The 27,117-nt window shown below is 47.8% G+C and overlaps 1 protein-coding gene across 6 annotated transcripts; it reads right to left on the bottom strand.

Moving 5' to 3' along the window:
- Nucleotides 1–1,222: 1,222 nt before the first annotated feature.
- Nucleotides 1,223–25,833, bottom strand: CCDC82 (coiled-coil domain containing 82). Of its 6 annotated transcripts, none has more exons than XM_083170089.1 (10): nucleotides 25,700–25,833; nucleotides 21,768–21,889; nucleotides 16,795–16,900; nucleotides 14,698–15,304; nucleotides 13,289–13,442; nucleotides 12,795–12,887; nucleotides 11,722–11,846; nucleotides 9,387–9,557; nucleotides 5,584–5,763; nucleotides 1,223–1,760 (listed from the first exon to the last, which is right to left on the bottom strand). In XM_083170089.1, exons 4-10 carry the CDS (start codon nucleotides 15,268–15,270, stop codon nucleotides 1,683–1,685), a joined length of 1,374 nt encoding a protein of 457 aa, XP_083026215.1. In that variant the 5' UTR covers nucleotides 15,271–15,304; nucleotides 16,795–16,900; nucleotides 21,768–21,889; nucleotides 25,700–25,833; the 3' UTR covers nucleotides 1,223–1,682. The 6 variants fall into 6 exon arrangements, with proteins under 6 accessions (XP_083026215.1, XP_083026216.1, XP_083026212.1 ...); XM_083170090.1 differs by having other exon boundaries at nucleotides 14,698–15,301; XM_083170086.1 differs by lacking the exon at nucleotides 16,795–16,900 and adding an exon at nucleotides 22,477–23,714 and having other exon boundaries at nucleotides 25,700–25,830.
- Between the last annotated feature and the right edge of the window lie 1,284 nt (nucleotides 25,834–27,117).

Below are 27,117 nucleotides of genomic sequence, written 5' to 3'. Positions count from 1 at the left end.
AGATGGCCTGTATTGCAACTTGAGTTATAGGTGAAATGTGTTAAATAGAGAGCATATGATTTGGAAGGGGGTGTGTATTGTTTTGTTTAATTAAAAAGCGGATACAGAGTAAGATGTACATTGATAGTGTGGATGGTACAGTGACATTTGTGGGTGTGGGGGGCTGTGTGTGCATGTTGTTTAGGTGTGTGTGTGTGCAATAGTATAGTAGGGTGTTTTTGAGTCAGCGGCTCCCCACTGGCGGAGGTCACGACACAGGAAAACAGGAGGCTGGGTAGTGATAGGGGTGTGTGGGGATAAGGGGGACTAAAGAGGAGGGTGGGAGACACTGTGCAGCTTCTGCCAGTGGGTGAGGGTCCAGCGTGGCAGTACAGGAGTACAGGATGGTGGTCCTGAGTCAGTGTCTAGTCCTACTGGGTGGGAGTTCGGGTGCATGAGAGCAGGAGGCTGGGCTATGAGGCATGATAGGGGCATGTGGGCAAAACAGCGTCAGCGACTCCCCAGTGGTGGAAGTTACGGTTCAGGAGAGCAGGAAGCTGGGTAGTGATAGGGGTGTGTGGGTATACTGGGGACTAAAGAGGGGCGCAAGGGAGCCGTGAAATGCGAGAGGGGCGCGGGGGGTGCCATGACTCAAGGGAGGGAGGGGTGCAGAATTGCGGGCGGGGGTTTCCTGGTGTCCGCTAATCACGCGCGCGCGGGGGGGGGTCACAAATCGCAGGAGGGGGGAAAGGGGACGACGACGGGTTGCCGCGAATCGCCACAAGAAAAAATCAACACAGAAAGGTCGACACATGTAAATGTTGACATAAGGGTGGCACTTCATTGGTGTCCATGTCGACACATGAGAATGAATATGAAAACATTCAAAAAATGAAAAATAAATCTTCAAAAACTCATGTCAACCTTTTTAATTGTCGACCATAGCCATGTCAGTGTTTTGCATGTGCCATTTAATCCTGTCGAATCGCGCGGGGGGGGGGGGGGGGTGTGTCGCGGGGGGTTGCAGCTAATCGCGGGAGGGGGGTCGCAGGGGTGCTGCGAATCTCGTGCGGGGGGGGGGGGGGGGCTCACCTGGTGGCTGTGGAGTAGCTGGGCAACATGGGGAGGCAGAGGGTGTCTGGCACTGTGGGCTCACTGGGCTGGTTCTCTGTCATGTGAGTCAGTCATGTGAGTCAGAGGCTCCACCCAGCGTTAGACACACTCACACACTTTGAGTGACAGATGTAGCCAAATATATAAGAGATTTATTTATAATTATTATTACTATTATTTATATACATTTGGTCTATCTATAATACTTTAACTGACCCGGCATATACTGGGTCACCTAAGTGTCCATCTCCGTGCTTTGCTCCGCCCCTCTGGAAACCCCCTTCTGAAAATCCTGCGTTTGCCCCTGCCGTACCCTGGCACTCTTTCAGTAAAAAGACAACATAAGCTCAGAATAATACGTAGCGCCAGTGTTTGTGGAGTTAATGCTTTTTTACATGCAAAAAGAAACAGGAACTGTAAAACATTGATATAAAAAATTAATAAGCATCTATAATATTGTTTTAAGATAACAGTGACACGATGAGCTAAAACCAATAGACAGTTAATTAAAATTTGTTTTAAACACGATATAAAATTTGTTAAGCGGCTTTACAAACGGTGCAACTCTAACATCGCACATAGCACACGGGTTAACTTATAAGCGACTCCCGGTCTTCTTCCTGGAAAAAATCCGCTTCGTTCAAATATTCTTCAAGACATTCGACTTCCTGCAACATAGGAGAAACGATCATGAGATTAAACCGTAGTGACCTACTTGTCTGCAATATTATCATGAGTCTGCAACTCATCTGTCTGAGTAGCCCTACTGTGTACAGCAGGCATGTCCAAACTTTGGCCCTCCAGCTGTTGTGAACCTACAAGTCCCATCATGCCTTGCCACAGTTTTGCGATTAATGAATACTAAAACTATGGCAAGGCATGCTGGGATGTGTAGTTCCACCACAGCAGGTGTACAGGTCAGCTGCAAGAGATTGATGTGGTCTAGCAATGCTCCCCCAAATATATCACTACGCCGTCTGCACTAGAACATCGGGGATTGATCCTCTGTAGTTAATTTATGCAAAAGTGAAAAATAGTCCCTTAGAACATTGGGAGCATAAAATATTATTTACTAGCTGACCCGCCCGGCGTTGCCCGGGAAACCCTTGGGGTTTCTTTATTTCCAAAATTGCTGAAAATTGTCATCTTACAATATGCTGTGCCAAAGACCTAAGATTGTAATTTGTTATAGATTCCACCATAATGTTAGAATGTGTTTGCATTGATACTCAATGACGGCAATGAAATCAGGTGTGGTGTTGTTGTTTGATACACAACGCTCCTGAGTTGATAACTTGTATGTGTTGATGAATTCCACATCCACTCCTGAGATTTAGCACTTACTGTATGACATATCCTCCAACATCTGAGGGTCAGAAATCGGTACAAAATCAGAAAGGGACGTGGCCACACCTCCATTTCTATACTTTCAAATTGTACAGTTTCTAGGGTGTGTAATTACAGGCGCTGAGTGCGAAGGGACCGGGGTGGGCAATACTTACCCCGCCATAATTAATTAAAAATTCACTGCTCCCTGCCACTGCCACTCCCCTCACCGAACCTGCAGCAGTCTCTGAGGTCTGGGGATCTGTAAAGCACATGCACGGGCATCTCTACCAAACAGTGGGGCAGCCCCTGAGTGTGGGAGCAGGTCCACGGGCCTGGCCACATGATGTCATGACGCGACACACGCTACCTGCACCACTGTAATGCCCCACTGGGAATGGGTGCAATGGGCCAAATTCTTCCCTACACCCGCCGAGCCAATCCACTGATCCAGCCATAACAATCATCAATGGGTGCATTGATAAGGTTTAAGTGTAAGAAGTTGAAGAATAAGACTGAGAAAAAGAATTGCCATGTTACAAAGTGTACAATTTACTCAATAAATCGTGAAAAAAATGTAAGTGTACATAGAAGTACAATCAAGAAATGAAAGTAGGATTAAAAAATAAGTTCTGATTCAAACTGATAATTGTTTGGATGGGGTGGGTTGTGAAACAAATCTATAGGTGGGGGTATGGATATTGTGGGCATAATTGGTGTTTGTTACACCTACATGGGGCCCTCAATTGATGGGATTTTCACTACAGTGTCACCATAGGGGGATTCCCAATTGGGGTCCAGGTGGTCTTTTAGGGACCCTTTACAATCCTGTAGGTCTCTTCTCCTTGAGCTTACGGTCTCCCTTAATGATAGTCAATCACTGAGGGAGACCATAGGCTCCAGGAGAAGAGACCAACGGGATTGTAAAGGGGTCCCTAAAAGACCACCTGAACCCCAACTGGAAATCCCCCTACGGTGACACTGTAGTGAAATGTTCTCATCATCTGGGTACCCCCTGTAGGTGTACCAAACACCAATTATGCCCACAATATCCATACCCCCTCCACCTATAGATTTGTTTCGCAACCCACCGCCATCCAAACAATTATCAGTTTGAATCATAATTTATTTTTTAATCCTACTTTCATTTCTTGATTGTACTTCTATGTACACATATTTTTTTCACGATTTATTGAGTAAATTGTACACTATAACATGACAAATCTTCATCTCAGTCTTATTCTTCAACTTCTTACACTCATAACATTCAAACAAATGCATGCAGCGCTCATGCCCATCGACCAAACATTATCTATGAACCAAAAGAGTCTGGGAAACCCTTAAGGCAGAGCAGTGCCTGATATCCAACTGACTAACAGGGTGAGTGCAGTGTACCCACTTTGTATTGATCAATGGGTGCATTGGCCAGGACAAAGATTTGTCAGTGCAACTGGAGGACTGGAGAGACGGATATGGGGAACAAAGTAAAAATGGTACATTAGGTACAGTTTTTATTTGCCGGTACAGACTGTTAAATAAACGGCAAATAATTTTTTATGTGTTCTGTGTGTTTGTGTGTGTTGTACTGTTTTTGTGTGTGTGTTGTAATGTATGTGGTTTTGTGTGTTATATTGTATGTATCTGTCCAATGCGTTAGTGTGTGAGGTGTGCTATGTATCTACAGAATGTGTGTGTTGTGTCTTTGTGTATCTGTGCAATGTTTAAATGTGTGTTTTGTGTGTGTTGTACTGTTTTTTTGGGTGTGTGTGGTGAATGTGGGTGTGTGTTGTGCTGTTAGAGGTATGTTATGTGTGTGTATCTGTGCAATGTTTAAGTGTGTGTTCTGTGTATTGTACTGTTTTTGGGTGTGTGTTGTAGTGAATGTTGGTGTGTGTTGTACTGTGAGTTGTGTGTTATGTGTGTGTGTTGTGTGTATATCTGCCGAATGTGTAAGTTTGTGAGGTGCGCTACGTATATATGTGTGTGTAGTGTGCTGTGCATATCCTGGCAATGTTTAAGTGTGTGTGTTCTCAGTGGCGTAGCTTGGTTTGGGGCGCCCCCCCCGCCCCCCCCCCATCGCCGCAGGCTTACCTGTCTGCGCGTCCCGGCTCCCCTCCTGGCTTCAATTAATAATTCTATGCAGACGAACCACGATAAAATGGACGCCCCCATACCGCAAACAGTTTCAGAGAACTGTCTGCTTTATGGGGCGGCCATTTTATCGTGGTCCGTCTCCCTAGAATTGATTGAAGCCAGGAGTTGTGTGTTTGTTGTACTGTTTTTGGGTGTGTGTTGTAGTGTGTATGGATTTGTATTGTACTGCATGCGGTGTGTTTCCAGCGATTTTAGCCCCTATCTCCCCAGTGTGTACACAGCTTAAGTGTGTGAGGTGCTCTCCGTATAAATGTGTGTGTTGTGTGCTATGTGTGCGTATGTGGTGTACTGTGTGTGCGCGTGTACAATGTGTACGTGTGTGTGTGTGTTAATGTGGTCTATGTATATCCTCAATTATTTCCTAATTGTTTAAAGCCTTCACCATAATGTTAGAATGTGTCTGTCATACTCAATGACAGCAATGAAATCAGGTGTGGAGTTGTTCCTTCGTCCACGGTTTCCCAGATCGTCGATCTTTTCCCCAGATCATCAATGAAGGAAAATCCAAACTTGGTGTTTTTTAAAATTCTAAGTGAAAATTCCCAAAAACGGCTTCGAGGTGCACACCACCGGGTCCAGAGGTATCTTGTTGCCAAATTTGGTGTCTCTGAGTGCCACGGTGTGTCCGCAATGCGACGGACATGCACACACACACACACACACACGCACACAGACTCTTCAACTTATTATATTGTTGCCAAATTTGGTGTCTCTGAGTGCCACGGTGTGTCCGCAATGCGACGGACACACACACACACGCACACAGACTCTTCAACTTATTATATAGAAGATATAGTACTGTATAATAAGCACAGACGCACACTATAGCAGACTAGGGGCCAGATGCACTAAGCCTCAAAAAGTGATAAAATGGAGGGTGATAAACAGCCAATCAGCTCCTATCTGTCATGTTACAGGCTGGGTTTGAAAAATGTCAGGCAGGAGCTGATTGGCTGCTTTTTTATCACTCTCCATTTTATCAATTTTTGAAGTACTGTTTGCATACTTTACCTTGTCAATAAATTCCTCCTCTTCCATCTTAGATAAAGCTTGCTGCACTATTTCCTTTGCAGAAAGGTCCTCAGATTCACGAAGGAACCGAGCACAGCGCAGGGACAGACAGTATTTGTAGTGCCAAAGCCTGTGGTACGCTTTGCTACGATTGGCGCAAACAGCGCCCACGAACAGTACCTAAATAAAGATAAACACTTGTCAATGTTTGTGAGATCTTTAATTTGTGCCCCAGACTAAAGCTGTGTACACATTAGACGTTGTGTATCCAGCGGGATATCAGGAAATACTCCCCCCCCCCCCCCCCACACACACACACACACACACACACACACACACATGCCAGCGCATGTTTTGCAGGCCTCCTCACAGGAGCACATGGGAGATGTTGCACTTTTAACTGCTATGTGTGCTTGAGCACTGAATAAAATTCTTCAATGCTAACTTGTCATGTCTTTTCATTTTTATTTTAAATCATTGAGGGAAGGTTGGCTGGCAGTTTATCAGTCCTAAAATGGCCATTTTTAATGTCATCCATAGGGAAATGCAGGTCTGACCCAGGTTCAGTGTAAACGGGATGCAGTTACAATCCCGGCGGTCGGGATCCCGGCGTTCAGAATCCCGACGCCGGAATCCCGACCGCCAAAATGCCGACACATTCTCCCTCCGTGGGTGTCCACGACACCCCTGGAGGGAGAATAAATTAGTGTGCCCGCTGCGTGGCGAGCGCAGCGAGCCCGCAAGGGGGGGCGATCCACGCCCCCCCCTTGTCGGCATTTCGGCTGTCGGGATTCCGAACGCCGGGATCCCGACCGCCGGGATTCAATACTGAATCCGTGTAAACAGTGCAGACCTGTGTCACAGTGCTGTGTAAATGGGGTATGAAGCTGGGTCCAACCCTGGAAACTCCTGTGTTCCAAGACCAGGGTCCGACCAGGGATTTTGGTGTAAAAGGGGTATGAGTAGCGAACCTCCGAGTTTGATATCGGACTACAAATGCCTGAATCCATGCCTACCTTAGCTGTGTATTCCCTGACTATGAACAACCTTCTTCAGACACTTGTAGATAGGTGATTAACATACCATCATTACTATTATGGCCCCCACATACAGCACGATATTCAGGCATTTTCTGAGCGATTCTAACAAATCGCTCAGAAAATGCCTGAAGATGCATGTAAATCGCTGTGTATATAGCCCACACAGCGATTTACATGCGCGCACCCGCCGTTCTGAATCTGTCCAAGATTCAGAACGGACGGGCTGTACAATTCAGAGCAGTCGCTCAGAAAGCTCCTGCTCATCTCCCGCATGTGTGGCTGCGGGCAGGACTGAGACTGAGCGACTGCGGACGCCGCAGACCCGCCGCACCCCGCACCGCAGAACCGCCGCACCCCGCACCGCCGCCACCCCTGACCTCCCTCCCCCACCAGCAGGAGCACCCATCGCCACCCCCACCTCACCTCTCCTCTCGGCGGCAGCATCGGGACGGGTCACGGAGATGTTAAAAAAAAAAAAAAAATCAAATTTCAAAATGGCCGCGGCCAGCCAATCACGGCTCGCCGCGTCATTGCCCCGCCCCCTAGAGCTGGCTATATTAGCCAGCTCGAGACAGGGTCGGGGCAGTCAGTCCGACGGCGGAGGAGGAGTGAAGAGCTCCTGAAGTCCTGGGAGGCGCGGCCAATGCAAAAGAGCTTAAAAGGCCGCCGCCCCCCAGGTGAAGAACACAGATGAAGAGGCAGAAGCCCTGGGAGGCGGCGGCCATGCAAAAGAGCTTAAAAGGCTGCCGCCCCCCAGGTGAAGAACACAGATGAAGAGGCAGAAGCCCTGGGAGGCGGCGGCCATGCAAAAGAGCTTAGGGGGCCGCTGCCCCCAGGTGAAGACCAGATGCAGTTTAATAAAATACTAAAAACTCTGTGTTTGTGTTTTTATTAAATAAAACATTTAAAACCAGTGTTTGTTGTTTTATTTTAATATTTCCTTTACAGGGGGGCTATAGGTACCGGCGGGCCTTTAATGCCCCACATGCTGGTACCTGTGGATCTCCCAAGTGCCCACATGTGGGGCAGGCTTGCTGGGACCTGTAGTCCTACTGTAAAAGACAATATTACTGTTAAATAAGCTATCAACCCTGCACCCACCGCCCAGGGGTGCAGGGGATAGCCCCGGGCTGCAGCCCAGGCCTGGGGTGCCCTGGAGAGGGGGGACCCCCTTATTTGGGGGGTCCCCACCTCCCCAAAAACTCCCGGCCTGGGCTGACTAGTTAGGGTGGGTAATGCTTTGGCCACGGGACACCATCAAGCGTGTCCCCTGGCTATGGCATTACACCCCCTGCTAGTTGAGCCTGGTGCTGGTCTCCAAAATATGGGGGACCCCTATTCATTTTGTCCCCCGTATTTTGGAAACCAGGGCCAGCTCAAGAGCCTGGTGCTGGTCCCCAAAATCTGGGGGACCCCACGCACTTTGTCCTCTGGATTTTGGGAACCAGGACCACTCAAAAAGCCCGGGGCTGGTCATGCCTGGGGGGGGGGGGGACCCCATGCCATTTTTTTTTACAAAATTATTGTCTGTATGACAGCGGATGAGACGCTGGACCCCGGACTTGGTAAGTATTTTTTTGTCAGCTCCCACTGTACCACCAACGTTTAATAGTTTGCATATGGGTTTGCATTCGGTTCAGGGGGAACCACTAGCCACCATGATTTAATTTTTTTTTTTTGGGGGGGGGGGTAGCATATTAGGGGAGGTGAAAGAATACTTATTAAAGAAGACATAAAGTTATGTGCTAGATGTGTTCAGTAATAATAACATTTTTGTGATGAAGTGCAGTGTTTTTACTTCACTTTCTGTGACAGATTTAAAATCTCCCGTGCTGAATCTCCCATTATGAATCTCTGACACAAATCTCTCTGTATGTGGCTCATTGTCTGAAATGAGTCACAAGAGTGAAATCTCTTGTGCTGAATCTCCCGTTATGTATCTCTGGCACACATCTCTGCGTATGTAGGGCCCATTAGTGTGGTTGCTCACTTGCTGATACCACGTGCAAGAATACTTGCCTACCTGACCCTCTCCTTCAGGGAGAAATGCTCTGCTCCTGGACTTCCCTGGTAATGTATGTTTGCCAGCACCTGTGGGGAGCTAGGTAATTGAAAAGAAAGGTGTTTCACCACAGGAGATGGCAATCCTACATTACCAGGGAAGTTCAGGAACAGAGCATTGTGTCCCTCATGGAGAGGGTCATGTAGGCAAGTATGCGTGCAAGTGTCTGTCATTTCAATATCAAAAAGGAAAACCAGTAGGGCAGTAGTCAATGACAAATTACGCTATGTGCAGGGAATCCTGTTTAGGATTCGCTGCACATTTGCAGGGTTCCGGAGGGCTGCAGCATTTGCTTTCAGCCCTCCCTGTCACCCTATTCAACACCACAGGGGCTCGCTGCCCCTGACGGCGGCGAATTTTAACCTCTGCAGCGTTCCGATGGCGGCAGGCAGGGAGATGTAAGCCTCCCTGCCTGCCCCAGAATTTGTGGGGGAGAAGGAGGGTTCCCGGGGACACAGGCAGCAGAAGCTTCCCCGGGAGAGCTGGCAGGGGACACGGGTAGGGAGCCACTTCAGTTCGGCCCCCTGCTGGCGAATGTGTAAAAAATAGTGTTTTTATCATGATCTGCACTGAAAACCTATGATCCAATGATAACAGCAAATATTACACCAGCTTTACAAAGATCAACGTAACCATTTCAGCTTGTGATACCATTTGTACTACTAGAATAACGAGTCTTTACCATACATCGGACTTGTTACCTGTTTGTCATGTGACAGAAAGTCGTCTTTTTGTAAAGTGTTCTTGTCGTAGGCTTGCCCTGATAAGACCACCTTGTACCTGCAACACCGGCGCAGCTTACAGGCATCGCAGCACTGCTCAGCAGAGCCTGTGTGCATTATGAAAAGGTGAGGGTAGCAGCTGACCCGCTCCTGCAAGAATAATCAGAAACATCCAGTTAAGCCACAGCTGAGACTGTGTAATCAGCAGACACTTGCTATGAGGATGCTGCAGCATTTCTGTCTCCAGCACTGAATCGCTCTGCAAATCCGCACAAACAAAATGACAATGTCTACAGAGACAGCCTCCTCCTGCATGCATCCTGAGATCCGAGTGCTGCGTCTGAGGATGCGGCCTTAGATAACTGCCGCTAACATCGGATGCGACTTGCGATGATAGCAGATCGCAGTCTGGCCGTAGGATCTGAACACCAAGAAGTCTGTGTCCAAGATTTGACAATCCACATCGCGGGGACAATACACATGTAGACGCTGACAATGTCGACAATACCATCTTACTCTAATCACAGCCTGACCTCAACCTAACCGCAGCCTACCCCTAATAATGATATGTTCATAAGATAGACATTTGGAAAATGTTGACATTTTGCCAATGTCGACATGTTGCATGTCGACATTCTGAACGAAGTTGCTGACCGTCGACAATATAACTGCATACCATTATGTCTAATGCATAGGGCTGATAGGTGTTTAGTGAATATATACAATGTTTAAACAATTTCACAAAAGTGTACTCCTATTAGACACTTTGGGCCAGATGTACTAAGCTTAAAAAGTGATAAAATGGAGAGTGATAAACCACCAGCCAATCAGCTCCTTACTTCCATGTCACAGGTGGTGTTTAAAAAAATGTCAGGTAGGAGCTGATTGGTTGGTGGTTTTCAAGGCTTAGTGCATCTCGCCCTCAGGGAGTAATCAGACCTGGCCGGGAAATCGCAAGGAGAGGCTGGCGGTGCGATAGAAAAAGGCATGTCCGGCCTGGAGCTGACGTCACACACCCGCCCCCTAAAATGCTCAGGTGCGCCTAGAGGTTTACCGGACACTCCCATCGTTTTTCTAGGCACGCCTGCTTTTTTCTTAGCACTCCCACAAAATGGCCGGTCTCTGCCCCCAGACGCCTACTTCCTGTCAATCACCTTGCAAATGGCGTGTGATTATAAAAGAAGTAGCAGGCTTCCATCGCAGGACGGCCTTGCGCATGTGTACTACGGGCTGTCCGCATGCGCAGTGTGACGGTAATCGGCCGCTGTGCATATTCGCAGCCGTGCGACCAGGCATGAATCGGGTCCTTTGCCTTCTGTACTTCCATAGTTTCAGGCACGTAGCAGAACATATAGAGTAATAACCCACTGTACAGCCAGCCCGGGAGGGAAGCAGTAACTATGATCACATAAACACTGTGAGGTTTATATTTTAAGATGGGAGATCTACTGAAGATGGGATGTTGCTATTAGCAACCAATCATATATGATCTCTTATATTCTAGAAGGTGCTAAATAAATGAGAAGTAGATTCTGATTGGTTGCCCCTGAGATTACAGGGGTGACCGAATGGAACCATTTGAATGTAACTGTGTTGGAGAACACACCTGATGGTTCATACACTTTCTGTATACTCAGCTGTAGTATAGTTTTATTGTCCAAGCTTATCAATGACAGGACCTATCCATATACAGAGGGAGCGCCTTTCAGCGAACAGGAGCGCCATCTGACGGGGACGCACAAGGTCAGCAAAGGCGGTGGGGAGCGGCTTCCCTGTCTGTCTCCGCTTCAGGGAGATGGGCAGGAAGTGGGGGCAGTTAGTGTGGGCTGCAGGGAGGTGCAGAGGACCGGCAGCTCTGACGAAATGGGGCACACACGCGAATCATGCGCCCCCTTCTGGCGGCTGGCGTGGGGCAGCGATTGGCGATTCTATCGCCAGGAGCAGTTCCATTTAGAGCTGCTCCATCAGTAGGCCCTTATTCTGGTTGACTCGCAAGGCTGCACAAAGAGAAATATACCTAACCTTCTGAAGAGCATAAGCAGGGGTGTTGGCCATACCAACCAATCAGATTCCAGCTAGCACTTATATAGTACTTTCTATAAAATCTGGAATCTTATTGGTTGCTATTGGAAACATCTTCCCTTATCCTCTTTAGAAGTTTGATAAATCTCCCCCCCATGGTGTTTATTGTAGGCCTCAGAACCAGGGGCCCATCTAGCGAGGAGGCGGCCTGTGTGTGCAGTCTGTGTCCAGGCCCTCTCCTCTCTAGTCGGTACTCGGGTCCTCCAGCACTGTCCTAGTGTCTGGTGCGTACCTTGTAAGAGGCGCTCCAGCGACAGCTGCTGGTGAGCTTGTCCAGACGAGGTGCTATGATGCGTTCCTCTAAGTAATTCAGCGAATTCAACAAGTCTTTAGCATATTTCTTCTCCCTTATTCCATCTACAGGGAACAAAAACACAAACCATTATTATTGTGTATTCATTCATTACCATTAAATTCTGCAGAACCGTACAGCGCGGAAATAGAGCATAGTATAATGGGCCTGCTTGTGTAAACAAGCAGCTCCTCGTGTCCGCTGGTTACGGTTGTTCACTTTTTTTTTTTAAACCCCTTGGATGCTACTATGGACCAAAGAGGACGCATTCTACACTGGAGGAGGTAAGTATAATTTTTTCCCCACAGGTCCGCATTGGGATTCTACTGGAGAAATGAATCGAACTTATGGGCTCAAGATATGTGAGTATGTATGTATGTATGGAGTATGGATGGTGTATGTAATAAAGTTATACTCTATTAGGTGTGTTTTTATTTGGGGATTGTTGTGGGACTAGAAGTCCCAGCGGGCCCATTAATGCCCTGTATGTTTGGACTTGTGGTTCGCCAAGTCCCTGCCTTGTTTATTTTCTGTTATAATTTTTACTCTTATGCTATAAACCTGACACTCACCTCCCAGGGGTGCAGCGGATAGCCCCGGGCTTCAGTTCTGGCCGGGGGTGGGGTACCCACTCCCCCCAGGACAGACTGGCCACAGGTTACTGGCATGGGCACGTTACCTTATATAAAAAGTGTCCCCCAGCAGTGGCATTACCCTGTTGACTGTTGGAACCCGCTGCTGGTTACAAAAATATTGTCCCCCATATTTTTGGAACCAGGACTGGGCCAAGAGCCTGGGGCTGGTTATATTTGTGGAGGAAGGGGGGGGGGGGGGAGCATTCGTACCCATTGAATGTTTGTAAATCCCCCCCCCCCCCCCAGAATGGTGGCAGTGCCTACTTTAGCCTGGGACCCGGACCCGCGTTGTATTCTCCGGTAAGCTGCATCACTGCCGCTCCTAAGAGTAATACAAACTACTGTAGGCAACGTATTGGGAAGAACAAAGTTACTTACCATACAGTGTTCTAAGAAAGTCTTTATCAACTATATTGATTAGTAACGCATGAATGACCTTGCGAAGGTGAGACTGCAGGTCACTGCCAGCAACTGGAAAACACAACACAGAAGCTGTTATTACGTATAGGAAATCTATCATTACTCCATGTATGATCTGCATATGTATAGGTAGCAATTACACAGGGCAAAGACATGTTTGAGTAATATCCCTGCATATATTAAAGGGAGTGGCGTCTGTGCGAGCAAGCGATTCAATTTGTGGCTTTGTAGCCCAGCCCCCGCTGTGCATTTCCTTAAATACCAGCATGGGGCGTGGACACGAGGATGCAAACCACCCCCCCACACTCACTCATCGTACCTTGGCTGCCCTGCCCCTAACACACCCTGTCAGTGGCCACACCCCCCATGCCTGACTGAACTGGCTGCCCTCTCATGGGTATCAAAGCCATATTCTTTCCAACTAGATTCACAGAGTAACAATGAACGCTTACACTGAGAAAGGTTATGTTTCACAAACAGTTCCTGACACGTGGCTTCCTCATCCGGATTCTCCTCGTCATCAGGTGCTATGAAGTCTGACATATTGTCACTGTCCTCACTGTCACTCTGTGCTTCAGGGGTCGGGTTCGTGTCGCTTGAGATTAACTGTAAGAGATCAAATAAAAGATGTACAAGGGATTCAGATCTTGCAGAAGATCAATTAAGCCCCAAACACACTACACGTGGACGATATAATTAACAGGAAAAGTCGTGGGTGCCAATATTGCGATTACACACTGAACGATATCGGTAAACGTTATCGTTCAGCGACGTCAGTGGGACCCAGGGGAATGTACGGGTCGTGTTGCTATATAGCCAAATTAACCTGCATGTTCTGCAGACATCAATCATCCTTAACGACGCACGGGAGAGTACAACGATGTCCACTGCACATGTGAAGGTAATGGTATAAAGGGTCGACAATGTGTGAAAAAGTAAAAAAAAAAAAAAAACCATGTCGACCAATGCAAAGTTGACCAATTGACTTTACACGTAACTTGTATGTAAACATTTCAATCATTGTTTTGTATTGTTGGGGGTGGGGTGCGCCATTTTATCGTCCCTTGATTACAGCTGTATCTGCACCTTCTATACGTGCACATATGTCACAATCATGGCACCGTTTATCAATGAGTGTTGGCTATTTAAAACTCATTGCGTATGTTAACTGTTGCTCCAACTAATCCGCTCCAGACTGTTGTTTTTCAAACACACGACCGCTGGGAGCCGATTGGCTGGATCACCATTTGTCATACACAAAGAGTTCTAAATGGCTAAAACTTGTTGATAAATAGGTCCTTCAGTTAAGACATTGGGCCAGATGCACTAAGCTTCAAAAGTGATAAAATGGAGAGTGATAAACAGCTAGCCAATCAGCTCCTACCTGCCATGTCAGACTGTGTTTGAAAAATGTTAAGCAGGAGCTGATTGGTTGGTTGTTTATTTCCCCTTTCAGACCGCACATATTAACCGGTATATTGCCGTTTTTTTACCGTTTCAAAAAGGTAATATGTGCAGTCTGAAAGGTCCAGAGTGAATTTACCGTTTTAAAGTAACTGGTATTTTAAAACGGTAATAAAGCAAGGTCCTACCCGTTTCAGACCCGTTTTTTTTGGTGTCTGAACGGGTCTGAAACGGTACCCAAGCAGCAGTGAGCACTATTGGTCCCCAGCGCAGTGCATAATTAATGAGCCAGCCGCTCATTACATATGCACATATTATTACTTTACTTCTGTGAGGAGACCTGCAAAATGCAAAACATGCGCTGTGTGGGGTCCTGAGGACCGACTTTGAGAACCTGTGCTCTAGAGCAAAAGATATTGTTGTCAGTAAGGGGAGAAATAAAAAAAGAAAGAGATACCTGTTCCTCCTCCAATGGTTCCCGACTGCTTGTCCGGCATCGGGAACGTCTCTTTTCTGCAAGCTGCTGGAGGTTCTGCAGCCTCTTCTGTTTCTTGCTGTGTGCCTCTTTCTCTTCATCTTCTGACGTCACTCCGGAGTCCCTCAGAGCTGTGCTCTGACTCTGTACTTTGTCTGCACACATCTCTTGGTCCTCGTCCTCTATCACACGGCGGTACGGTTTAATGTTGACTTTTCTTACAATTGTGCCGAAGTCGGAGCCACTGTCACTGCTGTCGCTGCTGTGTAGGACGGCAGTAGCGCTCTTCCGCCTGGGTTTTTTAATGCGACCACCCTCTTCTCCGCTGCCTGCAGAAGGCGCCCGTTCTTCTGACTCGATCTCTTCGCTCTCCCCCGAGGAGCTGCTGTCCTCATCGTCTTCCCCGTTCTCTTCCCCTGACGTGCTGGACTCATAGTCGGCAAGGCGGGACAGGCCGTCCACTTTGGTTCGTTTCCAGTCAATTCTCTGTGTATCAGTGGAATCATTCGACTTTCTTTTCCGTCTCGTGTTATAACCTCCGGAAGTACCGTCCATGTTTGCAGTGGGCGCTTGGTGACACTACCAACTGCTGAGAAAAAGATTTCAGAGGATTTTTTTGTTTGATTGTTAATGCGCACTGTGTGTCTACAGCTGTAGTGGCCAAACCGGTCCTCAAGATCTATTAACCAGTTCATTGAGGTCATTCTGATTGACATGCAAAGCTGCGGAATTTGCATCTTTGCATGTCATTTAACCACCCCCCCCCATTTCTGATTGACTTTTTAAGTGCACATTCTCATGCTATTTTTTATATATTCATTGATAATTGTTGTACTTTATGAATAATAAATGTATTGTTGTTATTACTTTACCCAAGTGATCCATTTTCAATGATCCACCCTGTTTTACCAGTTGCTTATCACTGAGAATGCAGCCTACCAACTCATTAGGAACCAGGTGACATCACTAAAAATGCAGCCTATCAACTTACTAGGAACCAGGTGACATCACTCAGAAAGCAGCCTATCAACTTATTGGGAACCAGGTGACATCACTGAGAATGCAAAAAGAGAATACCCTTTCAATGCGCTGATTCAGGACGTGTTTGTTGGCTGCAACTCTGTTTGTCCCCTCTGTTAGTAGGGGAAGAGTGGGAATGGATAGAAGCAAAAGAACAGAGTGTGCCAATATTTTAACTCTCCACCACCAATAAAAAAACTGTAATGACACTTATCACAATTTTCCATAATTTAATACATAATAAAATTTGAATATATTCAAACTCTGTTTGCAGTTTGTGTCGCTCACAGTCTGATATGCAGTGGATGACAGACTGTGAGCTCCAGCACTTTTTGCCAAAGGCCTATTTTGGGAAAGAACGATTTGTCTCCCTGTCGATTGAACCCGGTTTTTATACAAAACTTTTAAGAGAAACGATGCTGCATAACCGCACATCCCAGTAGGATCCATTCGAGGTCCATCTTGTCTGTAAAGTGGAAGTCGTTCCGTGTGTAGTATTGCCATACACTACACTAACAACATATTGAAAGTCACCCCTGAGGAAGTCAGTGTGACGAAATGCGTTGGGTGTTTCAATGCACCATACGAATACGACACAAACTGCAAACAAAGTTTTAATATATTCAATTTTTATTATGTATTAAATTGTGGAAAAGTGTCATTACAGTTTTTTTATTGGTGGTGGAGAGTTAAAATATTGGCGCACTCTGTTCTTTTGCTTCTATCACTGAGAATGCAGCCTATCAACTTACTAGGAACCAGGTGACATCACTGAGAATGCAGCCTATCAACTTACTAGAAACCAGGTGACATCACTGAGAAAGCAGCCTATCAACTTATTAGGAACCAGGTGACATCATTGAGAAAGCAGCCTATCAACTTATTAGGAACCAGGTGACATCACTGAGAATGCAGCCTATCAACTTACTAGAAACCAGGTGACATCACTGAGAAAGCAGCCTATCAACTTACTAGGAACCAGGTGACATCACATCTGAGTGAGTTGCGAACATTTAGCAATCCACTATCCTGTTGCACATCCATACGCAATTCACTCACCATCAAATTATTTCCTGGGAAAATGTAAGTCTGACCCTGCGACAGAGCTGACGTCACACAACCTCAATTAAAACACCTGGACATGCCTGCGTTTTTACTGACATTCCTGGAAAATGGAGGGGTGTTATTAGTTGGAAAGTAAAAATAAATATTTATTTTAATACTGTACCTCCCCAGCCACTGACCACAATGCACGCCACTGCCGCATCCCCCTTATGGGTGTTACTGGACATACCTGTCTGTAGCCCTCCAGCAGAGATAAAGAGACACACTGGCTAAATGACAGGACAAACAGGCATGGAGAGAGAAGCAGTGGTGGAATCAGCAGGGTTATACAGAGGCACCGAGGTCTCCCCTAGTGATCATTCTAGCACCATGCCTCTTCCAAAACCCATGCAGTTCCACTTTCCTGCCTGTGGTGTTGCTCCCTGATTAGGTGCTTCAAGCACAGGTCTGGTCTCCATATGATTGGTGAAATACAGACCACACGGTGCTAGAAGCACCACAGCAGAGAGCAACACCCCAGCCAGGCAACAGGAACTGCATGGTTTTTTGAAGTGGCAGGGTACTAGAATGACCACAGAGCACCTGCTCACACCAGACTAAAGGACCATACACATCGGGCGACTTTGAGCTAAAAGCCGCTCAAAACAGCATGTTTGAGCGGCTTTCAGCTCAAAGCCGCCCAGTGTGTAGGCCCCAGCAATGAGCGGTGAGCGCTGCTGCGCGCTCCCGCATCATCGCTGGGAAAGCCGCTCATCTGCTTTTATTACCAGCAGATGAGCGGCTTTGATGACGGCTTTGCATAGCGATGCGCTATGCAAAGCGGTCCTCTCCCCTCCATCGGCGCCGGGCAGGGGGAAAGCCGCTCAGTGTGTATAGACTGAGCGGCATTCCCCCCAGCGATGAACGCTATCAATGCTGTCCATACACACTGGGCATTGTCGCCCAGTGTGTATGGACCTAGAGTCTCTCTGCCACGTCCGCTGTGCGACGTGTTGTTACTGGTTCTGGGTCAGGAAATGGGAGGAGGCAATTGATGGGCACACTTAGCACTGGGGTAAAGTCCCCATCGGTGCTGATTGGCCTATAAGCGTAACACTACCTAAAGTTGCTATGTGTAAGTTTTAATCTACAAAGCGCGCCACAACGATGGACATTTGCACCACAACGTATACAAAAAACACATTTACAGACCTGCAGGCACCTCACATGCGCCCTGTCTCAGACCACAATGCAAACTGCATTGAAGGCCGGAAAAAAACAAAAACTCCGCAGAGAAAGGGTTAAAGGAACATATTTTTGAAGGAAAGCGTTAAAGCTCCACAAAGGACCCCTGCCAGGAGCTATCACAGCTGAGCAGGACAAGTACCATTTATTGTTTAGCTAATTAACTGAACATCATTGGATGTGAAATGAAGGATAGGAGGGAAGATGCACCTGGAAGAAATCATTTCTGCTTTGGAATATAATTATAAGTTTTGGTGTTTTTAACAAAAACATTTTTTACAGCAGAGATCGGAAAAGTAAGGCCAAATTGTTCTGCCTAGTTAGAAGCAATCCACTGCTGGGAAAATAGGTTTATTTACTGCAATGTTAACATGTAAAATGTTTTTAGCTTCATCATTCAAGCAAGAGCATAATCCTACCTAAGGGTGAAATGTAACAGGGATGAGAGATTCAAAAAGTGAGAAATCTCCAGTTTTTTAAAAGCGGCAATCATTTACACTGCAAAATCAAACTGGTTTTGCAGTGTAAATGATTGCCGTTTAAAAAAAACTGGAGATTTCTTACCAAATCTCTCACTTTCTGAATCTCTCATCCTATTACATTTCACCACTAGTGTTCATTCTAGCACCCGCTATCTTTGAAAACCCATGCAGTTCCTGTTCCCTGCCTGGGGTGTCGCTGTCTGCTGTGGTGTTTCTAGCACAGGTCTGGTTTGCATACCAGTGCTTATATACAGACCACACTGTGCTAGAAGCACTACAGCAGACAGCAACACCCCAGGCACGGAAGAGGAACTGCATGGGTTTTCAAAGATAGCGGGTGCTACAATGAACACTACTAACCCAGACAGAAATGTCAGTGTATCACGGAATGCAACAGCTACATATCTGGGGAATGAAGCTTGTCCTGTGGGCTCCCGTGACATCCGTGCACATGGGGCGGAGCAATTGTCACAATGTTTTCGGAAAGGCAGCATGTGACCGCCACTTCCAAAGTGGACCTTTGATGCTCCACCCCCTAGTATCTAACCATGAAGGCCCCCATACACTGGCCCCGATTTTTCCTAAGGAAAAGTCGGACCAGTTTGCCCGGAGCCCCCCGGCAGCTCCCCGGGAGGCTCCCATGTGATCTAACACTTGATGTGCCATTTTTACATGCAATAAATCGCATGTAGTTCTCCCGGGGAGCTGCTGGGGGGGGGGGGCAGCAGGGTCCTGTCATCTGGTGGTGGTGGTGGTGGGGGGGGGGGGGGTTTGGGCAGTCAGTGGGTCCGTCTGAGCGGCGGTGGCTGGAGCTTGTAGCGGCATTTTGCCAGGCAGCGGGATGTGGCTGCTGATTATTATGAAATGACTGGCCGGCCTTTGATTGGCTGAGTCTCAGCCAAACAATGGCCGGCCAGTCATTTCAAAATATTTAGCAGCCGCATCCCGACGCCCGCAAAATGTTGCTACAAGCTCCAGCAGCCTCCCAGCCACCGCCTGGACAGACCCCGCTGCCTGCTACCCTCCACCACCTGGACAGACCCCGCAGCCCACCCCCTGCTGCATGAGAAAGAGGTCCCATGTCGGACGGCCAGCAGGTCCGACCACCTGCTCGGGTCTGATGCGCACGGGACCTGAGGGGACATCAAACCGAGCCGAGTTCGGATGATTTCACGGCCCAATTCACCGCAATCGTCCGATATATGGGCACCTTAACCCCGTCCCCCACAACCAAACCTTCACTGTCGGCATCCACAGAATGACGCATTTTCAATTCAGATGCCCGCACTGTGAAGCCGTCCACATTTTCAGAATGTCTGATGACCGTTTGAACCATGTTGACATCCTACTAGTTACTGTCGACCTTCTGACCAGATAAACGTGAGAAGAATAGAGTAAGGAACACACACATACAAATATGTCCCCTCCCCCGTCTATCCTGGGAACGATTGCGTCTAGCCACGACAGCCTATGACCCCTTAGCGCAGGTGTACACACACCCATGAGATTCTATGGATGGCAGGTGCATGGTCGCGGGAACGCTAGTCACAGCAACTGACACATGAGTGTCTGTACGTTACTGAGTTCAGCTGCTCAAAACTGATAAACATTTACTAATCAGAGTCTAGCTCTCACTTATGTAGTCTATAACACTGAAAGCTAGGATCTCATAGGTTGCTAGGGGTCATTTTTTCACTTGTCCTACAGCAGCACTTACAGTTTATGGGGGGGTTTGCAATGCACCGCCGCTATTACCGACGAGGGAAATAGCGGTGGGACCCTATTCAATGCTGTCTCTTTACCGACAGTATTGAAGAGGGATCTCGGCAGAACGAAGTCCGACTTTAGAAGCTGTTGGACCCGTTCTGACGATAACGGCCGTGGATTGTCGTGATCCCGGCAATCGACAATTAGCCGTGATTGCATATCCCCCTATAACTGACACAACATTTATGAATATGGTTAATGATGTCACTGGTTCTTATCCCGGGTCCCTGCCAGTATTTGAAACCCACCCAGCCCAGGTTATTCCTGGGTCGGTGCTGTTCCCATTGCACACTGGTGCAATATCGGCATTTGGATATGACCTAATCTTGAAAGCGGCTCTCCCCATACTCTGAACGTGTCCTGGATTGGATGACCTTGGTTACCCATTTTCACTGCAGGGCCTGATTAAAGGTTTGAGGTGCCCTATACACGTAGCTCCCCTTGTAATGCTGCTAGACACACACATGTATGGGTGCTCAGGAACACGCCAGTCATACTGCCCATGTGCATGTAACAAAGGTTATACAACTGACATGTAGGATCTAATGCTTGTGGCGTGGGAAGGAAACTTTGGCTTTAGGCTGCCCGGCTGGCGCTGTAGTACAATGTACATAAAGTATTGGTTCCATCAGTAAGTTACATTGGCACAGCCATCTGGCAGTCACCTTAAGAACTTTACCCCCCACAGTACACCGGGACGGGTGATAGCTAAAAAGCATGGAATAAATTAGGCCTTAGTTTTATTCCTCGGCCGTCACCTGCAAGGTGTCCCCTCCCCCATGCTGGCGCCCTAGGCCACAGACTAATTAGCCTATAGGTTAATCAGGCACTGGTCCTTCTATTGGTTAATCAGGCACTGGTCCTTCTATTGGTTAATCAGGCACTGGTCCTTCTATTGGTTAATCAGGCACTGGTCCTTCTATTGGTTAATCAGGCACTGGTCCTTCTATTGGTTAATCAGGCACTGGTCCTTCTATTGGTTAATCAGGCACTGGTCCTTCTATTGGTTAATCAGGCACTGGTCCTTCTATTGGTTAATCAGGCACTGGTCCTTCTATTGCAGGGCTGGGCAACACCGGCCCTCCAGATGTTAATGAACTACACATCCCAGAATGCTTTGCATTAGTTTTGCTATGTGGCCATGCTGAAACGGATGCAAGGCATGCTGGGATGTGTAGTTCATCAACATCTGGAGGGCCGGTGTTGCCCAGCCCTGTTCTATTGGTTAATCAGGCACTGGTCCTTCTATTGGTTAATCAGGCACTGGTTCTTCTATTGGTTAATCAGGCACTGGTCCTTTTATTGGTTAGTCAGGCACTGGTCCTTCTATTGGTTAGTCAGGCACTGGTCCTTCTCTTTAAAACCCTACTCGGTTCTCGGGTTCAGACGATTCCACAGACATAAATCCTGGGTTGTTGTGTACTCTTGTACAATACTCCCGAATTTTCAAACAGCGGAAAAACAAGATACAGTACACAGCTTTACATTACTCACCATGCTCTGATGGGGTCAGTAAGGAACAGAGATCCACTTAGGCCAGGGATGGGAAACCTGACCCGCTACTCTTATCTCAGTAAGCAGGGTCAGCGCTGGGGCATTTGCCTCCTCCCTGCAATCTATAAAATAAGAACGTATACATCAATAATAGTTATCAAATGATAGTTAAGGCGCATACACACTGGGCGGCTTTGAGCTGAAAGTTGCTCAAAACAGGAGTGTGTATGGCCCGGCAGTGAGCGCTGCTGCGCAACATCGCCGGGAAAGCCGTTCATCTGCTGGTTATACCAGCAGATGAGCGGCTTCCAGGACGGCTTTGCATAGCGCTCCGCTATGGAATGCCGTCCTCCCCCCTCCATCAGCACCGGGCAGGGGGAAAGCTGCTCAGTGTGTATGCACTGTGCAGCTTTGCCCGCAGCGATGAACGCGGTCATCGCTGTCCATACACTGACACTCCCAAAAAATGTCCAGATACCACCCCAAAGGCCTGCTTCCTGTCAATCTCTTTTGCATGCGGCCAACAAATAGAAAAAGTAGGATTTTATTGCACGCCGCATACGTGCGCCGCTGTGTGATCAGGTCTCAATAACCCCCATTAAACTAGCTCATATTAACTTTGTTGAGGTCCTGCATGGAGCGCCAGAAACACGGTGCAAAAACACTTATATGGTGTGCACAGGGCACATTACTAATCACTATTACATACCTAGTAAACTTGACACATCAGAGTCCAGCACTTTACACTCAGGATAGATTAGTGCCTTATATTAATCAAGACCACAGACCGCCTTGTAGACCTCCTTGACTGATACATGGTAGTTATCGGTATGGGACAGGAGCAGTGAAATCTGGTGCACGAACTGGATGGAATACTGTCACAGAACCCCAGCCCCACCACCACCATGGCAGGTGTAGTATAACCACAAGAGGTCAGTTTGTTCTCCGCAGAACCCCGTCTGCATTCTCCTTCTAGACCCGATACCGGCCTCACTGCCAACAGAGTCTTTCTCCATGCAACCTTCTGTTACTGACAACTAGGGTGACCAATCTCAGGATCGGTGGGATCCCGGGATTTGGCCCCAAAATCGCTGAGATTTCAATCCCGGGATTGGGATTAGCACTTGCTCAAACGCTGCCTGGCTGTTCCCGAACTGGCACGCGCCTCTGCACAGTGTGACGTGATGTTAAAGGTCACGCTGCGCATGGCGCACTCACTCACCGCCTGCCCCGCTGCTCAGTGGGGCACCCCTGCACTCCCTACCCCGCTTACCAGCTGCAGCACCTGTCCCGTTCCCCAGTGGCACCGCCCACTGCACCGACTACTTACGTTTTTTTTTTAAATTAGGGTTGCCAATCCCGGGAATCACAGGATTGAGAATTTTTGGGGATTTGGGATTGAAAAAATACTAAGTTTCCCCATATATTAGGATTTATAAAATTGCACTTGGAGCGGGATGTATTAATAGATAGAATGCACTGTGGGGTCAACAACAATATACATAACCGCCCAGCCGCAGCAATGCTAGCTCATATGTATTAACATATGCGGTGGCCCCCCGCGATACCTGTGATGTGGTGCGGAGGGGCGCTTCCTCCTCCCCTCACGACGGAACAGCTAAGTAGGCTGTCCCTGGCACCTCCTCCTCCCCCCTGCAGCCGGAAGGATGCTCGGCTGCGTTGATAAGGGGAGGAGGGGTTTACCTTCCTGGTCCAGGAAAGTAAGCCTGGGGAGGGGGAGAGTCGGCGGAGGTAGTGGGCGGTGATAGAAGCCCATAGGCCAGTGGTTCCCAATCTGTGTGCCGTGGCACCCTGGGGTGCCTCGGAGGAGTTGCAGGGATGCCCTGGGTTGGTGGTCCAGAACCAATTCAAGTTATTTATGTCCAATATAATAGTCAAATTGTGGACAAACAGAAGGGAATCCTGTTCATTATCACATAACTGACCCTAAGGATGAGATAAACACAATTTATTTAACTTAATATTTGTTTCTAACTTTCTCAATAAAAAACCTTTAGCCTAGGGGTGCCGCAAAATAATTCTGATGCTTCAGGGTGCCCTGATTAAAAAAAGTTTAGGAACCCCTGCCATAGGCGATGATGCGGTGGCTGGGTATTCGTACATTACAAAACCCCCAAAATGGGGGTTTTACCGCATTTTTAGCTTAATATATCCCTCCCTTTTAGAGCACCCAAACACTCTAATTACAAGCTATGCATTTAATTTCAGATTTAACAGATTACCCCCACTTTTCTGCATTTTTACTGAAGCAACATTACAGCAATATAACATCAAATACAAATTTAGAACACATATCCCTGAACTGTAGCGCAAAATCTTTTCTCCATTCTGCAGCTTCAATGGCCTCCATCGCCCAGCATGGGTGCATTGCCAGCATCACAGGGTATGTAATGCCAGTGTGCAGTGCCAGCATGACAGTACATTTAACCCCAAGGTGCAGTGCCAGCATCGCAGGGTATGTATCGCCAGGGTGCACTGCAGTGCAATCAATGCAGGGTATGTACTGCCAGGGTGCAGTGCCAGCATCACAGAGTATATATCACCAGAGAGCAGTGACAGCATCACAGGGTATGTAATGTGGGATACGGTCATATTGTCTACAGCATTTAGGTTTACAAGCATTAGGTCTACACCACTAGGTCGACCTGCATTTAGGTCGACATGACTGAAGGTCCACATGACTGAAGGTCGACAGGGTCATTAGGTCGATTTTTATAAGGGCGACAGGGTCATTAGGTCGACATAGGGTCATTTGACTGTTTTATGAGTTGACATGTGCCGACAGGCGGTATTTCATGCCCTACCATCCACTAGGGCGTGGTGGGAGAATAAAATAGTGTGCCGAGCGTAGCCTGTGCCTGTGTCGACGCTTGAAAAAATAAATAAATAAAAGGACCTAATGACCCTGTCGACCTAACCCATGTTGACCTTCAGTCAGGTCGACACAATGGTGTAGACCTAAATGCAGTCTGACGAATGATCCCATTCCTGTAATGTCAGGGTGCAGTGCATGCATCACAGGGTATGTGACCCCAGGGTGCAGACTATAACACTAAGGTGCAGTGCCAGCATCTGAGGGTAAGGTCAGGGTGCAGTACCAGGACCACAGGGTATGCAACGCCAGGGTATAGTGCCAGCATCACAGGGTATGTAATGCCAGGAATACAGTTCCAGCAGGTAACCCCAGGGTACAATGCCAGCATCACAGTGCCATTATCACAGGGTATATAACGCCAGGGTGCAATGTCAGCATCACAGTGCCATTATCACAGGGTATGTAACCCCAGTGTGCAGTGCCAGCATTACAGGGTATGTAATGACAGGGGTATGGTGCCAGCATCACAGGGTAAGTAACCCCATGGTGCAGTGCCAGCATCACATGGTAGGTATATAACACCAGGGTGCAGTGCCAGCATCACAGCATATGTAACCCTAGGGTGCAGTGCCAGCATCACAGGGTATATAACGCCAGGGTGCAGTGTCAGCACCACAGGGTATGTAAGGCCAGGATTACAGTTCCAGCTTCAGCAGGTAACCCCAGGGTACAATGCCAGCATCACAGGGTATGTATCGCCAGTGTGCAGTGCCAGCATCACAGGGTATGTAATGACAGAGGTATGGTGCCAGAATCACAGGGTATATAATGCCAGGGGTGTGGTGGCAGCATCACAGGGTATGTAATGACAGAGGTATGGTGCCAGAATCACAGGGTATATAATGCCAGGGGTGTGGTGGCCGCATCACAGGGTATGTAACCCCAGGGTGCAGTGCCAGCATCACAGGGTAGGTATATAACGCCAGGGTGCAGTGCCAGCATCACACCGTATGTAACGCCAGGCTGCAGTGCCAGCATGACAGTGGGTGTATAACCCTGTGGTGCGGCTAGGCAGGAGATAATGAATGCCACTTACAGGCTGGGTACTGGTAGAGATGCCCCTGTCTCCCGCTCCTGTCCTATGTCGCACAGTCGCAGAGAAACGAAACCGAAGAAGAAGCATGCAGCAGCCACCGCCCCCTCCTCGGCCCGGAGTAGCCCCGCCCACTAGTGTAGATTCACGGCCTTGAGTAGAATCGCCCATTAGTTGAGGTTCCCGCCCACTCCGCAGCCCCTCCCGGCCCGGAGTAGCGCCGCCCACTGGTGAAGGTTCCCGCCACCCCGCAGCAGCAGCCAGGAACAGAAGAAGGGCACTGATACATTGTATCCTCTTGTTACCCGCGTCGCTTCTTCTAGTAACCCCTTCCTGCCCGCCGCCTGCTGCCCCTGCCATGCAGCGTGGGACTGTCACAGATTTTTTAAAGATTTGTCACTGAAAATGCTGCAACTATAGTTTCTTTATTAGTGGACTCTATTAAATATATGGCTAAATAAAATAAGTAAATGGTTCCCACATGGCACCTGCCCTCCTGGCTCCTGCAGACCTTTTGCTTTCCCAAAGAAAGAAGCTCGGGATGTCGGTCATGTGACTCATGTCCCACTTCTAATACCTAGTGTACATTGTCTGTCACCTGCCTCCTGTATGCACCAGTGTGTGTGGGCTGTGACCGGGCACATAGCCAGGGACGGCGCAACCCTGGCCAATTGTTTTGTAAGCGAATATAGATTTTAGTGCCCCTTATTTTGGATATTGTGGGGGGAGTTACAGTTGTGGGTGGGGCATCAATTGGTGCCTCACCCACATAACCCCAGTTCCACTAAACACAGCAAAAGCAAAATCCACTTAAAAAAAAATGTTGACCCTTGTCTCCATGGCTGGGTCATGTGGACTCTGGGCCTAATTCAGTGCCGCACGCTAAAAAGCATTCATTTGCACAGCATTGTATTACACTGCAGCTGCACAAGTCCTGGAGGGGGTGGCCGTTGCCATGCTTGGCTCCTTCACTCCACCTTGCTATGGGCCCTGGGGTACACAACACTCCGAGGCCTATGGGTAGAGGGCCTGCCGGTGCACAGTACTCCCTCTGCACTGGCCTAAGGAAGGGGGGTCTGGGGGTATACATGAAAGGTCAACATGCATTAGGTCAACATGGTCAAAAGGTTGACATGAAAAAAGGTTGACATCAGACGTCAGCATGAGTTTTTCTGCACTCGCCATTCTTTGTGCACACAGTTTTTTCTCCTTCTATACCCACTGGGATGGTAAAGTATAAATAAGTCCGTTTAAAAAAATAAAATCTCTGAAAAAATAATTTTCATGTCGACCTTTTGCTTGTGTTAACATTTTGACCATGTCAACCTTTATTATGAGTTGACCTTTTGAGTGTCGATCAATAGTGGTCAACCGTTTGACTGATGACCTAATGACCACATACTGTCTGTGCTGTCTCTCTC

This window comes from Crinia signifera, chromosome 2 (assembly GCF_055691185.1).
Source record: "Crinia signifera chromosome 2, ASM5569118v1, whole genome shotgun sequence".
Classification (NCBI taxonomy): domain Eukaryota; kingdom Metazoa; phylum Chordata; class Amphibia; order Anura; family Myobatrachidae; genus Crinia; species Crinia signifera.
This window is presented reverse-complemented; position numbering and strand designations above follow the sequence as displayed.